This window comes from Lepus europaeus, chromosome 14 (assembly GCF_033115175.1).
Source record: "Lepus europaeus isolate LE1 chromosome 14, mLepTim1.pri, whole genome shotgun sequence".
NCBI lineage: Eukaryota > Metazoa > Chordata > Mammalia > Lagomorpha > Leporidae > Lepus > Lepus europaeus.
This window is the reverse complement of record NC_084840.1, coordinates 26,873,703-26,889,123: the sequence shown is the minus strand read 5'-3', so window position 1 is coordinate 26,889,123 and position 15,421 is coordinate 26,873,703. Positions and strand designations below refer to the sequence as shown.

General features: G+C 42.7%; 1 protein-coding gene across 1 annotated transcript in view; it reads left to right on the top strand.

Moving 5' to 3' along the window:
• The window catches only part of NSL1 (NSL1 component of MIS12 kinetochore complex), a 47,869-nt gene continuing 32,448 nt past the window's right edge, over nt 1–15,421 (top strand). The window contains exons 1-4 of the mRNA XM_062211323.1: nt 1–248; nt 4,292–4,370; nt 9,200–9,330; nt 11,578–11,632. Of these exons, the coding sequence (XP_062067307.1) occupies nt 15–248; nt 4,292–4,370; nt 9,200–9,330; nt 11,578–11,632 (499 nt within the window). The 5' untranslated portion in view covers nt 1–14. The remainder of the gene's footprint in view (nt 249–4,291; nt 4,371–9,199; nt 9,331–11,577; nt 11,633–15,421) is intronic.

Sequence of the window (15,421 nt, the reverse complement as noted above, 5' to 3'; positions counted from 1 at the left end):
TTCAAACTAGAAAAATGGCGGGGGCTCCTGAAGCGGTGGTGGTCGTTCCTCCGCAGGACGAAGAGCTAGTGGCCGCCACAGCCAGCCAAGCTCCGGTCCCCGGCCCTTCCCGAGAGGACTTTCGGGTGCGCTGCACCTCGAAACGGGCCGTGACAGAAGTGCTAGAACTGTGCGGCAGCTTCATGCAAAAGCTCGGAGATGCGCTGCCGGAGGAGATTCGGGAGCCGGTGCTGCGAGACGTGCAGTGGGTACGAGCCGCGTTTGCTGCCTCTTTCTTCTCACCTCCTTCCCCACGCCCGGGGTCTCCGGGCTCAGGAAGACCCCACGCCAGGCTTCGGCAGAGTTAATGGTGCCCCAGGCTGCTGCAAAACGGGAGGACGAAATAGATGCTAATGTCAGCCGAGTATTGTTAATTACTTAGGGCAGGCGAGCTCCGTGTGTAATGTTTATGTTGAAGGAAGGGAAAACACAAAACAGGTGGAATTACTGAAAGAAAATAAGTGAACCCAGGTAGATCCAGGGTGCCACTTGGACATGCAATACTGTACAAATTAATGCGATGTTTTACGTTCTTTGGTTTGAGTTAAGCTTTAACACATGTGTGTGAGGGGAATCCTGGAAGTCAGTCACCCTGACAGCTTCTGGTCTTTCCCTTTGTCTGGCTTGGAACTTCTTGTAAACAGAGCAAAAGCATTCTCTATTAGTCTAAACTCGATAAAGAAGCTGTCTTGGTTGTAAACGTCACTAAGATCACATGTTGATCCTCATATTTCCTCTTCCTTTCTCAAAGATTTTGCAAAGCTTAGAAAACGGTAGGTTATTTGGGGAAAGACACGAGAAACTGAGGGATTGGTGCCTGTATAAGAAAGTGCACTATTTGCATGTAGGCAAAAAGTGTAAAGTTTATAGTTACAGTGTAGCGCATTTGTGAGTGTGAATGACTCCTCCGTAAACAAACGGTGAGACTAGAGGCCAAATGGAAGAAGAATGAAGAAACCCACCCGGGTTGTGATTCTGTATTCCAGTTCGAATGTCAATGGCTCTTAGATAATTCCCTCCTTGGCAGCATGACGAGAATTGAGATATACCTCAGGATATATGTGGTGTAGGGGGAGAAGGCCGTTATGTTGTCTAATGGTATAGTATGTCCTTTCTTAGGGAGTGCTAAAGTACTTAAAACATTTAATCACAGAAAAAGAGCATGCTTAACCTAATGTATCCCATTTTATGTGATCTTAAAGCGGATCACAAGATATCAGTGGAATTCATTTGTGTTTTAAACAAAGGAGTAGATATAAGGCTTTGATTATACCAATGTACCTTTTTATCTAAAGCTGTATAATGAGTATAGTGGCATATATTTTTTAAAAAGTATTGATGCAGGGCCGGTGCTGTGGCACAGCAGATAAAGCTGCCGCCTGCAGTGCCGGCATCCCATATGGGCCCCGGTTCGAGTCTCTACTGCTTCGCTTCCGATCTGGCTTTCTGCTGTGGCCTTGGAAAGCAGTGGAGGATGGCCCAGGTCCTTGGGTCCCTGCACCCGTGTGGGGGACCCAGAAGAGGCTCCTGGCTTTGGACTGGCATAGTTCTGGCCATTGTGGCCATCTGGGGAGTGACCTTTCTCTCTCTCTCTGCCTCTCTGTAACTCTGCCTTTCAAATAATAAATAAAATGAAAATCTTAAAAAGTATTGATGCAACCATGCAATATAACAAAGACAGTTTGCATTTTCAGATAATCCTTGAAAATCCATAAAGTAGAAATTTTACTTTATAAAATGTAGGATTTGTATCTTAACTCATAGCTATCAATCACTTGATTTATGCTTATTTTTAATTATACAGATGGTACAGAGTACATGCTCATTGTAGAAAAGTCAAACAATAGCCTAGAACAAAAGTCTGCTTTGAATTCCCCTTCCTCATCCATCTTCCTAGAGATAACTTAGTATTTTGGAGAGTAGTTGAGGGCTGTAAACCTTCTATACCCCCTTTTTTGTTTTTGTTTGCTTGTTTGTTTACATTAATAGAGTCTTGCTGATGAATTGTTATCCAACTGCTTTACGTTTTTTTGTTTTGTTTTTGTTTTATTTATTTATTTTGAAAGAGTTCCAGAGCAAGAGAGGGAGAGAAAAGTGAGCGAGCACTCTTCCATCCACCAGTTCACTCCCCAGATGGCCGTAACAGCCAGCACTGGGCCATGCTGAAACCTGGAGCCAGAAGCTTCATCCAGGTCTCCTACATGGGTGGTAGGGGCCCAAACACTGGAGCATACTTCTTTTCCCAGGATGTTAGCTGGGAGCTGGATCAGAAGTGGAGCAGTTGGGACGCAAATTGGCACCCATGTGAGATGCTAGTGTTATAGGTCGTGGCTTTATCTCCTGTGTGTCATAATGCTGGCCCCACATTGTTTTTTGATTTTTGGAGTTTTTTGTTTGTTTTAGCCAAATATGTCTGGCTGTTACATGTTCTTCATTCTTTTTCGGTCCTACATGGTATGTATGTGTTGTTTATTTAATTAATTTTCTACTTTTGGATTTAAGTCTTTTTCCCCTCAAAGTTTCATTATTTCAGAACTGAAGTGAATATTCCCACTAATCCTCTTTGTGTTTTTGTTAAGAGTAGTCCTTTAAGATACATTGTTAAAATGTGCAAGAGAAATTTAATAGTACTGCCAAATTCCTTTAGTCCTCTTTTTTTTTTTTCCCCCAGGATTTATTTATTTATTTGAAAGACAGAATTACAGAGAGGCAGAGGAAGAGAGAGGGAGAGAGAGACAGAGGTCTTCCATCTGCTGGCTCACTCCACAGATAGCTGCAATTGCCAGAGCTGCACTGATGCTGATCTGAAGCCAGGATCCAGGAGTTTCTTCCTGGTCTCCCATGCAGTTGCAGGGGCTCAAGGACTTGAGCCATCTTCTGCTGCTTTCCTAGGCCAAAGCAGAGAGCTGGATTGGAAGTAGAGCAGTTGGGACTCAAACTGGCGCCTGTAAGGAATGCCAGCACCACAGGCAATGGCTTTTACCCACTACACCACAGTGCCAGCCCCCTTTAGTCCTTTTTAAAATAATGTATTATGAACATTCTCAACAAAAATAGACTAGTACAGGGGGTTCCCCATGTGATCCATCACCAAGTTCAATAATTATCAAAATTTTCATTTCAAAGCAAATATCAGATTTCATGTCCTTGCATCCCAACACACTAGAGTATACATCTCTTAAAAAAATCGTTATTTAGGGTCGGCGCCGTGGCTCAACAGGCTAATCCTCCACCTTGCGGCACCGGCACACTGGGTTCTAGTCCCGGTTGGGGCGCCGGATTCTATCCCGGTTGCCCCTCTTCCAGGCCAGCTCTCTGCTATGGCCTGGGAAGGCAGTGGAGGACGGCCCAAGTGCTTGGGCCCTGCACCCGCATGGGAGACCAGGAGAAGCACCTGGCTCCTGCCTTCAGATCAGCGTGGTGTGCCGGCCGCGGCGGCCATTGGAGGGTGACCCGACGGCAAAGGAAGACCTTTCTTTCTGTCTCTCTCTCTCACTGTCCATTCTGCCTGTCAAAAATTTAAAAAAAAAATTCGTTATTTATAATGTAGGAATTAGTTTTATTTATTTATTTTATATGAAAGGCAGAGCAATACACACACATACACACACACACTCAGAGGCAGAGAAAGACCGATCTTCCATCTGCCGGTTTACTCCCTGAATGCACACAACTGCTGAGGCTGGGCCAAACTGAAGCCGGAGCCAGTAACTCCATCGGGGTCTCTGATATGGGATGACAGGGACCCAAATCCTTGAGTCATCACCTGCTGCCTCCTAGGGTAACATTAGCAGGAAGCTGGATGGGAAATGAAGCTGGTGTTACACCCAGCACATGGGGTGCAGGTGTTGCATGCAGTGGCTTAACTGCTGTACTACAGTGCCCATCCCAGTTTTACTTTAAGCATGTGTTATTTTCCCTGTTGTTAACATTGGTATTCAGCAGCATATATGGTATGTGTTCTCCTGGGATTTCATTAATCCCAAATTTGTTAGCTTTTATTTAGGAAGTACATTTTTTATTTGTTTTTAAGAGTAATCTGAAATTTTGCATCACGTTTTATCATAGGTAGTATGGTGACAATCATAGTTAAAATATGTAGAAATCATAATTGAAATGGAATCTTCATTGAAAAGAATAAAGACTAATAGGCCATTCTGCTACTTTATATATCCTCTGTTACAAATCTAATATTTTGCCAAAATGTTTGCATTTAGTATTTAGTGACTTGACAACTGTGAATTTATTACAGACTTTTGAATCAGCTGTGCAGGAGAATGTCAGCATTAATGGGCAAGCATGGCAGGAAGCTTCAGATAATTGTTTTATGGGTATGTGACGACTTTCCCTTCTAATCATTTGAGTTATTTTGAATGCTGTTTTTAATCTCTATGTTCAGTGTTACTTCTTAAAAAATTCTCTATTTGAGCCGGCGCCGTGGCTCAATAGGCTAATCCTCCGCCTTGCAGTGCTGGCACAGTGGGTTCTAGTCCCAGTCGGGGCACGATTCTGTCCCGGTTGCCCCTCTTCCAGGCCAGCTCTCTTCTGTGGCCAGGGAGTGCAGTGGAGGATGGCCCAAATGCTTGGGCCCTGCACCCCATGGGAGACCAGGAGAAGCACCTGGCTCCTGGCTTAGGATCAGCGCATTGCGCCGGCCACAGTGCGCCGGCCGCGGCGGCCGTTGGAGGGTGAACCAACGGCCAAAGGAAGACCTTTCTCTCTGTCTCTCTCTCTCACTGTTCACTCTGCCTGTCCAAAAAAAAAAAAAAAAAAAAAAAAAAGCTCTATTAGGGAACTAAAAGGAGAAACCTAATATTGAAGATTTCTGAAGTCATAATCAAGGCTAACACAGTTGGTACCTTGATCCACCTGGATTTGTGGTATTTTAATTGGGGTTTTCATCTGACTAATCTTCAAACTACCTTTGTCAGTTTATCGGAAAATACTATTGAAGTATCCCCAAATTAAAAAACAGGCCCAGAGAATTCTTGTAATTTCTTGTGAAGCCAGTGGTATTTTTGCAAGTGATCCTTTGAGTGAATAGTGAAGTACCCTTTGAGGCTTGAAGTTTGTGTGAATACCATGTAAAGATGACATTACGTATTTGCAGAAGGCTTCTTAGTAAGACAGAACACTTTCTTGGTCTAAAGAAGACTTGATTCTACCCTAACTGATGGTGTTGACACATTTTGAGAAACTGCAGTTTTAATAGAAACAGAATGGTTTATGTAGAAAGGAAATGATTTAGTAGAAAAGGAATGGTTTGTATGAGAAGAAAGGCAGAATTCCCCTGTGCTCTTACAGCACCGTACAGTGAAAGGTGATCCTAACAAAAGCTCCAGTGTCTGGCATGTCCCCATGGTGGTACTACAAAGATCTGACTAACATAGCTTGGTATCACTACTTGATGTCCAAATTGTCCAGTTTATAACCTTGGACTCATTCCCAACCACGACACCAGGCAACTCTGTGTGGTTATAGTTTTTCTTTGCAACATTAAGATAATACTTTGCCCAGAAGAATTCATTGTCCCTTCCTTAGAACTATTGTATTTGTCTCCACAAAGACACCAAAATTTACTTTTTGTTTTCTGTATTAAAGAGTAACACAGCAACACTGGGGGCAGGCATTTGGCCTAGCAGTTAAGGCACTGGTGAAGATGTCCCATGTTAGAGTGTCTAGGCTCTGTGCTCAGCTCCTCTCCCTACTCAGACTTCCTGCTAATGCAGACCCTGAGAAGCATGGTGATAGCTTAGGTGACTGGCTTGCTTCCACCCACATGGGGCATTGCCCCAGCCAGAGACATTGCAGGTATTAGGTAGGGGGTGGGGGGCGTGAGTCACAGATGGGGGCACTTGGATAGTTTCTCTCTCTCTGTCTTCCCCAACCTCTCAAGTAAATTAATTAAAATTGAAGGCTTTAGAGGTATGTATTTGGCCTAGCAGTATGTTCTCAACTCTTAGTTTGGCACATCATAGGCACCCATAAAATATTTGCTAAAATATTTTTGCTAAAATATTTGCTCAGATTTGTTTTTACATTTTAATTTTGCAGCTATATCATAAGGTAGTGTCAAGAAATCATTTTATCCAACACACAAAAAAATTTAGCTGGGTGCCTTTTTGTTTTTTTAACTAATTTTAAAATAGCACACTATTCTTTTCAGGCTAGTAGTTTCACTGTTTTGATGACTAGATTAAAATTCAGCCATTCAGGGTCTGCGTTGTGGCATAGTGGGTAAAGCCACCGCCTTCAGTGCCGGCATCCCATATGGGCGCTGGTTCAAGTCCCTGCTCTATTTCCAATCCAGCTCTTTTCTGTGGTCTGGGAAAGCATTACAAGATGGCCCAGGTCCTTGGGCCCCTACTCCCATGTGGGAGGCCCGGAGGAAGCTCCTGGCTCCTGGCTTCAGATTGGTGCAGCTCCAGCCATTGCGACCATTTGTGGAGTGAACAAGCGGATGGAAAAGACCTCTCTCTCTCTGGCTCTCCTTCTCTCTCTGTAACTCTGAGTTTCAAGTAAATAAATAAATCTTTAAAAAAAAATTTAGGTTGGTACCGCGGCTCACTAGGCTAATCCTCCACCTGCGGCACCGGCACCCTGGGTTCTAGTTCTGGTTGGGGTGCTGGATTCTGTCTCAGTTGCTCCTCTTCCAGTCCAGCTCTCTGCTGTGTCCTGAGAAGGCAGTGGAGGATGGCCCAAGTGCTTGGGCCCTGCACCCGCATGGGAGACCAGGAGGAAGCACCTGGCTCCTGGCTTCAGATTGGCGCAGCGCTGGCCGTAGCAGCCATTTGGGGGGTGAACCAACGGAAGGAAGACCTTTCTCTCTGTCTCTCTCTCACTGTCTAACTCTGCCTGTCAAAAAAAAAATTTAGAAATTCAGTATTCAGAGTAAAAAGTGACTTTCCTATAATACCCTCAAGAAATTGATTTAGGTGGGTTTAAGGAATATTTCTTACATGAATGAAAGACCTATCTGATGTACTTCATTAATCTTTACCTAATATGAAGTATATGCTGATGTGTATCTACAGTTTCTCAAAAATTTTTTAAAAAATTTATTTATTATAAAGGCAGAATTGCAGAGAGAGAGGAGACAAAGATTTTTGATCTGCTGGTTTATTCCCCAGATGACCATAATGGCCAGGGCTGGGCTGGGCTAAAACCAGTAACCAGGAGCTTCTTCCAGATCTCCCATGTGGGTGGCAGAGGCGTAAGTACTTAGGCCATCTTTTGCTGCTTTTCCAGGCCATTAGCAGGGAGCTGGATCAGAAGTAGAGCAGCCAAGACACAAACTGGGACCCATAGGGGATGCTGGTGTCATAGACAGCAGCTTTTGGGCTATGCCACATTGCTGGCCCCTCAAAGTGTTTTTTTAAAAAATATATAATGTTTTAGACTTCTTCCTAATATTGAGTTCTTGCTTTTAAAAAAAAAATCTATTTCTTGGCCAGTGCCACGGTTCACTTGGCTAATCCTCCGCCTGCGGCACTGGCACCCTGGGTTCTAGTCCCAGTCGGGGTGCCGGATTCTGTCCCGGTTGCTCCTCTTCCAGTCCAGCTCTCTGCTGTGGCCCAGGAAGGCAGTGGAGGATGGCCCAAGTGCTTGGGCCCTGTACCCCATGGGAGACCAGGAGAAGCACCTGGCTCCTGCCGTCGGATCGGCGCGGTGCGCCGGCCGCAGCGCGCCTACTGCGGCGGCCATTGGAGGGTGAACCAACGGCAAAGGAAGACCTTTCTCTCTGTCTCTCTCTCTCACTGTCCACTCCGCCTGTCAAAAAAAAAAAAAAAAGGAGCAGCCGGGATTCCAACCAGTGTCCGTATGGGATGCTGGCACTGCAGGCAGTGACTTTACTCAGTACACCATAGTGCCGGCCCCCAAGAATATTTAAAAATAAAATTGTGTGGGTCATTTGCATTTATTTCATCTGACATGCTTTGTTCTTAGGCCCCATTCTAGAAATGAATTTGATTCCTTCTGAGTCAAAGTTTATGTATTCCTAAAGTACTCCTCAGGTGATTATTCTGCTAATGTTTGACAATGACTGTTTTAAAACATAGGAAAGCATCTGATAAAGTAGATTTAAATAAAAAGAAACTCTAAAGTCACCAGATCTTTCATTTTTTTCTTGCCATCTGTCCAGTTGAGTCCTATTTCAGATTCAGCTATTTCAAATATGCTACTGTCACAGCTTTGATTCAGCATATAATAATGTCAAAATTAGTTAGGACCCTGATATTAAGTGCCTTTTATGGTCTATTTCTTACATATTTTTATGCTCTTTCTTCCTTTTGTTATCCTGCAATCATTTAGAACTTTTCTTTGTTTCCCAAAGACTTTATCATCTTGCAAATAGTCTCCTCTTCCTAAAATGTTTCTTCCTATCACTTTTTTGCTCTACCATTTTTGGTTCAAAGGACTTAAATTTTATTTCAGGCTTAAGTGTTACCTCATTTTTAAATGTCTTAAATTCCCCAGGTAGAGTTAGTATTCTTTTTTTAAAAAAATATTTATTTTATTTATTTGAAAGAGTTACAGAGAGGGAGAGAGGAAGAGAGAGAGAGAGAGAGAGCGAGAGAGAGGTCTTCCATCCGATGGTTCACTCCCCAGATGGCCGCAATGGCCAGAACTGTGCTGATCCGAAGCCAGGAGCCAGGAGCTTCTTCCGGGTCTTCCACATGGGTGCAGGGGCCCAAGGAAATGAGCCATCTTCTACTATCTCAGGCCACAGCAGAGAACTGGATCAGAAGAGGAGCAGCCGAGACTAGAACCGGCGCCCATATGGGATGCTGGCGCTTCAGGCCAGGGCTTTAACCTGCTGTGCCACAGCGTCAGCCCCCAGAGTTAGTATTCTAATAACATTTTGTTATTCCTCTATTGCATTATCAGGTTGCTTTGTTCTGTTTCTCCTATCTAACTATGAACTCTTAGCCAGCAGTGATTGTGTTACATTCATCTTTGTGTTTCTGTGGTTTAGACCCGACTTCCCGTAGGTGCTTAATAACTTGTTCAGTGAGTAAATTAATCCCTGAAGTGAGGGCTTCCATTACTTGCCATGTTTGTTTTCTTTAATCACTTGTTTTCTGAATTGTCATATTTCCATATTTAATAGAGAAAACAAATTTTAAGCAATTTTTAGATGTTATTTTTTTTTAATTAGATTCTGACATCAAAAAACTTGAAGATCAGTTCGATGAAATCATAGTTGATTTAACAACAAAACGTAAGCAGTATCCCAGAAAGATCCTTGAATGTGTCATCAAAACCATAAAAGCACAACATGAAATTCTGGTAAGTTGATTTACGTTTAAAATGTTGTATATATTTTCTAGTTCTAAGTCATATTAGGTTTTGAGCATACCTGATGATGAAATTGGAGCTGGAAGACTGACAGTTGACTTTGTCATTCTGAGACTAGGAAGGGAAAGGAAGTTTATCTTTTAACCTTTCCATTTGTTTTGTGTTTGGCACATGGTTTGTATATTTAGTATGGAAGACTCTTTAGGTAAACTGATGGTGAAACTTGTTTGACTACTTGTTCATAACACCAAAGTTTACTTTATAAATTGTGTGTAATTTGTTTTGCTTCAAAAATCCTAACCATCTGGTTCACAAGATCAAGAAGTCAGCCTCTGCAGCCTGAGCTTTTTAGACAAGTAGAGCCCTAGGTTTATAATTCCTGTAGATAAAGTCTTGACCAACCAAATCACCTCACCCTCTTTTCAGAGTAGCATGAAATAAGTGCAAAATAAGTGAGTCCGCAAGCAGGTTAGACTTAAATCTTCCCTAGTTGAGGGGTATGGAGGTTTGCTGGTAGTAGCATTGCTCCTTGGCTGAGAAACACATGATGTCTTGGATTTTGAAGTCAACAGACTTTCACACACAAGGCAACTGGAAAGTTACTTTCTTTTCAGGAATTGTTTTAGCATAATAAAGTCCAGGCTTAATACTTTATCTAAAATATTTTATTTGTGATTTTATGAAGAAAAAATTTATAAGAAGCATGTTTCATTCTTTCTTTCATAGAAGTTAGTAAAGAAATATCCCCAAGCCTGCTTTAAAGTTTCTGCAGGAAAAACATTTGAAATGTATTTAGTTTTCAGTGTTTCTCTCCTTACCTCCCTCCTCCTAAAACAAAAGAAAAAACAAAAAGCCAAAACTAGTAATCAGCATCATTATAAAACAAAGAAAGCCAGCAGGCCTAGGTATTATACCAATGTGCTAGCTAAAAAAAAAAAAAAATGCAAAATGGATGGGGAAAGGATGCCAAAGAGCTTTTTAAATTATCTTTCCTCCTTCTTTAGATCTTTGACTCCTGCTGACTTCATGCTAGAGCCAGAAGGCTTTCCTGTTACTTTTTGCCTGAGTGATAGAATCTGACAGTAGGCCGGCGCCGCGGCTCACTAGGCTAATCCTCCGCCTTGCGGCGCCGGCACACCGGGTTCTAGTCCCGGTCGGGGCACCGATCCTGTCCCGGTTGCCCCTCTTCCAGGCCAGCTCTCTGCTGTGGCCAGGGAGTGCAGTGGAGGATGGCCCAAGTGCTTGGGCCCTGCACCCCATGGGAGACCAGGAGAAGCACCTGGCTCCTGCCTTCGGATCGGCGTGGTGCGCCGGCCGCAGCGCGCCTACCGCGGCGGTCATTGGAGGGTGAACCAACGGCAAAAGGAGGACCTTTCTCTCTCTCTCTCTCTCACTGTCCACTCTGCCTGTCAAAAAAAAAAAAAAAAAAAAAAAAGAATCTGACAGTAGTTTTGCTTCCGTTTTTCCAGAGAATCACAGGATAGTATAGGCTTTAGTGTGCTGACGTAGCTGCCTAGTCTTTTTTTTTTTTAAAAAGGTAATTTATTTATTTGAAAAAATAGAAAGAGAGAGAGAGAGATCTTTCATCTGCTGATTCACTCCCCAAATGACAGCAACAGCAGGGCTGAGCCAGATCAAAGCTAGGAGCCAGGAGTTCCAACATGGTCTCCACGTGGGTTGCAAAGGCCAAGCACTTGGGTCATCTCTGCTTCCTTCCCAGGCACATTAGTAGGAAGTTGGATGAGAAGTGAAGCAGCCAGGACCTGAACCAGCACTTCAGTATGGGATGCCAGCGTCATAAACTGCAGCTTAACTTGCTGTGCCACAATGCCAGCAAGTTTTAGGATGAAGTTTCTATGAAAATATGCATTATGAGTTTTAAACCATTATCTTAAATGAACCATGGAAATACAATCCACTCATAATTTGGAGATCACCCTGTAGTTTAAACAAAAAATTCAGTCTCTATGCTTTTATTTGCTTGATTACTTTTTCTGGTTTTTTAATGGTGCTATTTCTTAATGTATGCAGTAGGTGGCAGTAATATAAAAGATATAATAGGACTTAGTTTGGTCTGACCTTTTTTCCTCCCTTCCTTAAAGGTTTTAGAATGTGAGGGTTTTTTTCCCCCTTTCAAAGAATGGTACTATTGACTCTAGAGTATATTTGTTTACATTAGCTGAAGGAAATGTTTATTCGAGGGATTAAGTGATTAAATCTGTTTTATGTTATATTTAGAAGCAGTACCATCCTGTTGTATATCCATTGGACCTAAAATATGACCCTGATCCAGGTGAGTCAGTGCTAATTCATGGTAAAAAGGAAGCAGTGTAATGAAGCTTATAATTTGCATGAGTTTCTGATATTCTTCTGCATCAGTCAACACCAAGAGTGTCTTCTCTGATGCTTAAGCTCACTACCCATATTTAGCTCTTCACTTAGAATTGAGAGAACTTGCTGTACACCTACTGACTCAGAGTGTGCAGGGATGGGACCCTGGAATCTGAACTTTAAAATTTTTATTTATTTTATTTATTTGAAAGACAGCAATTTCCTATCCACTGATTCACTCTCCCAAATGCCTGCAACAACTGGGACTGGACTGTGCTAAAGCCAAGAGCCAGAAACTCAATCTGTGTCTCCCACATGGATGGCAGGGACTCAAGTACTTTAAGCATTAACCACTGCTGCCTCCCACAGTGCGTGTTAGCAAGAAGCTGGAATTGGAAATGGTAACAGGACTTGAACCCCGGCACGTTAAAAATATTATTCATGTGTTTACTTAGAAGGGAGAGAAAAAGAGCAGGAATCTGAAGCTTTCTCCTGACCTAGACTGTTGGAAGTCCCCACCCACAGTATAATAACTTCCCATGTCTAGATGCTATTACATGATGCATTCTTTGAATTACACCCAAAGTTACACTATTAAAGCATTGTCTCCCTGTCACTCCTCAGTGCAGTCATCTTCATAGATTTCTCATTGTTTAAAAAAATAAAAACCAAAGAGAAATTTGATGTTGAGCTTAAGAGATAAGTACACTCATTATGCCTTTGAACCCATTTCTAAAACACAGAGAACTGAGATTGATACAAACATACATGAATCATCAACAGAATTGGCATTGCTAAGAGTGTACATCATATGTATATTTTTAAATGGCTTTATTCTCACACTTTAAAATTTATTAAGTATTCTTCTATGAAACCTTTAGAATTTGCCTTTGTTAATCAAAAATGCTACTCTTGAATTATTAGGGGAAAAACTGTTAAATGGTTTATTTGTATGGAATATTTGTACTTGTGACTTTGAGTACTTTACCTTTTTTGGACTACTTTTTAACTAATCCCCCACTCTTTTCCCCAAATCTCCTAAGCCAGTGGGATGAACATGGAGGGAGAAATAACAGCATTCACTGTGCTTGATTAAAGTTGACCTAGGACCTATGCTTAACCAGATGTCATGGTTCACTAAAAAGAGGTAGTTGCTAATTAGTGGTTGACATCTACTTATTTTGGTTTTGAACAACATAAAAAGAGAAATTGAAACTTGTAGTATCATGATATACTCAAGTGTTGCTTTTTAGACACTTAATTTTCTTCTAGAAACATGGCAACATTTTTATCTTGGGAAAACAGACTTACTTAAATGATCCTTTGAAGGTGGATATGATTTTACTTCCCACCATTCTGGTTATATAGTGTTAGTAGAAAAATCTTCTGTATCATGATTCTGACTTCAAAAGTAAGCAAAGGCCGGCGCTGTGGCTCACTAGGCTAATCCTCCACCTGTGGCACTGGCACCCCAGGTTCTAGTCCCGGTTGGGGCGCCAGATTCTGTCCCAGTTGCTCCTCTTCCAGACCATTTCTCTGCTGTGGCCCAGGAGTGCAGTGGAAGATGGCCTAAGTACTTGGGCCCTGCACCTGCATGGGAGACCAGGAGAAGCACCTGGCTCCTGGCTTCGGATCAGCGCAATGCGCCGGCCGCAGCGGCCACTGGGGGGTAAACCAACGGCACAAGGAAGACCTTTCTCTCTGTCTCTCTCTCTCACTGTCCACTCTGCCTGTCCAAAAAAAAAATAAAAAAATAAATAATAATAATAATAAGCAAAGGAATAGTTAGAATCTTTCTGGGGTAAATTTGTCATTGTACATTTTCATAATGTTGACAGCCTTAGAATAGCATCAGCTCCTTAAAATTAGCAAAGTAATTTATAGTTGTTAACTTTGTGTCCTTGGCTAAGTCACTTCCTTTGACCTCTTCCAACCTCAGTTTCCTTGTTAGTACAATGGCAAATTCTAGACTTGGAACCTTATGCTTAAGGAGTTCCACCTCTGTCATCAAAATTTTATTTTTATTTTTTTTATTTTTTGACAGGCAGAGTGGACAGTGAGAGAGAGAGACAGAGAGAAAGGTCTTCCTTTGCCGTTGGTTCACCCTCCAATGGCCGCTGCGGCTGGCGCACTGTGGCTGGTGCACCGCGCTGATCCAATGGCAGGAGCCAGGTGCTTCTCCTGGTCTCCCATGGGGTGCAGGGCCCAAGCACTTGGCTATCCTCCACTGCACTCCCTGGCCACAGCAGAGAGCTGGCCTGGAAGAGGGGCAACCGGGACAGAATCCGGTGCCCCGACCGGGACTAGAACCCGGTGTGCCGGCGCCGCAAGGCGGAGGATTAGCCTAGTGAGCCACGGCGCCAGCCTCAAAAATTTTTTTTTATAAACGTATCTTTTAATTCCATCTTTCTAAGAACTTTTTTTTAAAAAAAGAGATTTATTTGTTTATTTGAAAGGCAGAGTTACAGAGAGGCGCAGGCATAGGCATAGGCGAAGAGGTGGGAGGAGGGAGGGAGAAGTCTTCTATCTGCTGGTTTACTCCCCAAATGGCCTCAGTGGCCAGAGCTGGGCTGATCCAAAGCCAGGAGCCAGGAGATTCTTCCAGGTCTTCCACGTGGGTGTAGGAGTGCAAGGCCTTGGGCCATCTTCTGCTTTCCCAGGCCACAGCGGAAAGTTGTATTGGAAGTAGAGCATCTGGGACTTGAACCAACACCCATATGGGATGGCGTCACTGTAGGCAGCAGCTTTACCCGCTCTGCCACTGTGCCAGACCCTGTCACTAAATATTACAGATTGTCCTGCTTACTTATTGAGATTGTGCTATAAATCAAATGGATAAGGGATTCTATTAACTATATAAAAATGTATAAGCCATAGTTTGTTAGATATTATTTAATTTATTATAAGTCATATCCTACTTATAATAGTTTATATTGCATACTTATTATATACTTAACTGGTAAAATCTTTTTTTTTTTTTTAAAAAGATTTATTTATTTATTTGAAAGAGTTACACAGAGAGGAGAGGCAGAGAGAGAGAGAGAAAGACAGAGCTTCCATGCGCTGGTTCACTCCCCAGTTGGCTGCAACAGCAGGAGTCATGCTGATCTGAAGCCAGGAGCTTCCTCTGGGTCTTCCCATGTGGGTGCAGGGCCCCAAGGACCTGGGCCATCTTCTACTGCTTTCCCAGGCCATAGTAGAGAGCTGGATCGGAAGTGGAGCAGCCGGGTCTTGAACTGGAGCCCATATGGGATGCCAGCACTGCAGGCAGCGGCTTTACCTGATACACCACAGCGCCAGTCCCATTAACTGGTAAAATCTTATGAAAATAACTAAAATGACTTAGGAGGAAAATGGAAAGCATAAATTTCTGTAGGACCTGAAATCTGAATAAGCTGCATGGGAAAACTTTTATGGGAACTCCTTGAAGATCTTCTTTTTTCTGTTGGAATATTAAATGTTATCAGATGTCTTGAAAATGGATCCTTTTATAGAGGGTTATCTGGTTTTCAAATGTACTACTTTGATTCAGCATAGTTATGTTAGGAGCTTTGGGAGATACAGAGATAAAGTAGGCAGATTCTCCTTATAAAGGGCATGTATCTGAGTAGTGGAAATAGGAGCCAAACATAAAACAGGATTCTTTCATGCCTCCTAAATGGTTCCTTTCCCAGTTTTCCACATGTGAGTAAGTGGTACCTTCACCTGCATAATGTTTAACCAAAGGCAGCCTTGATTCTTTCTTTTACGA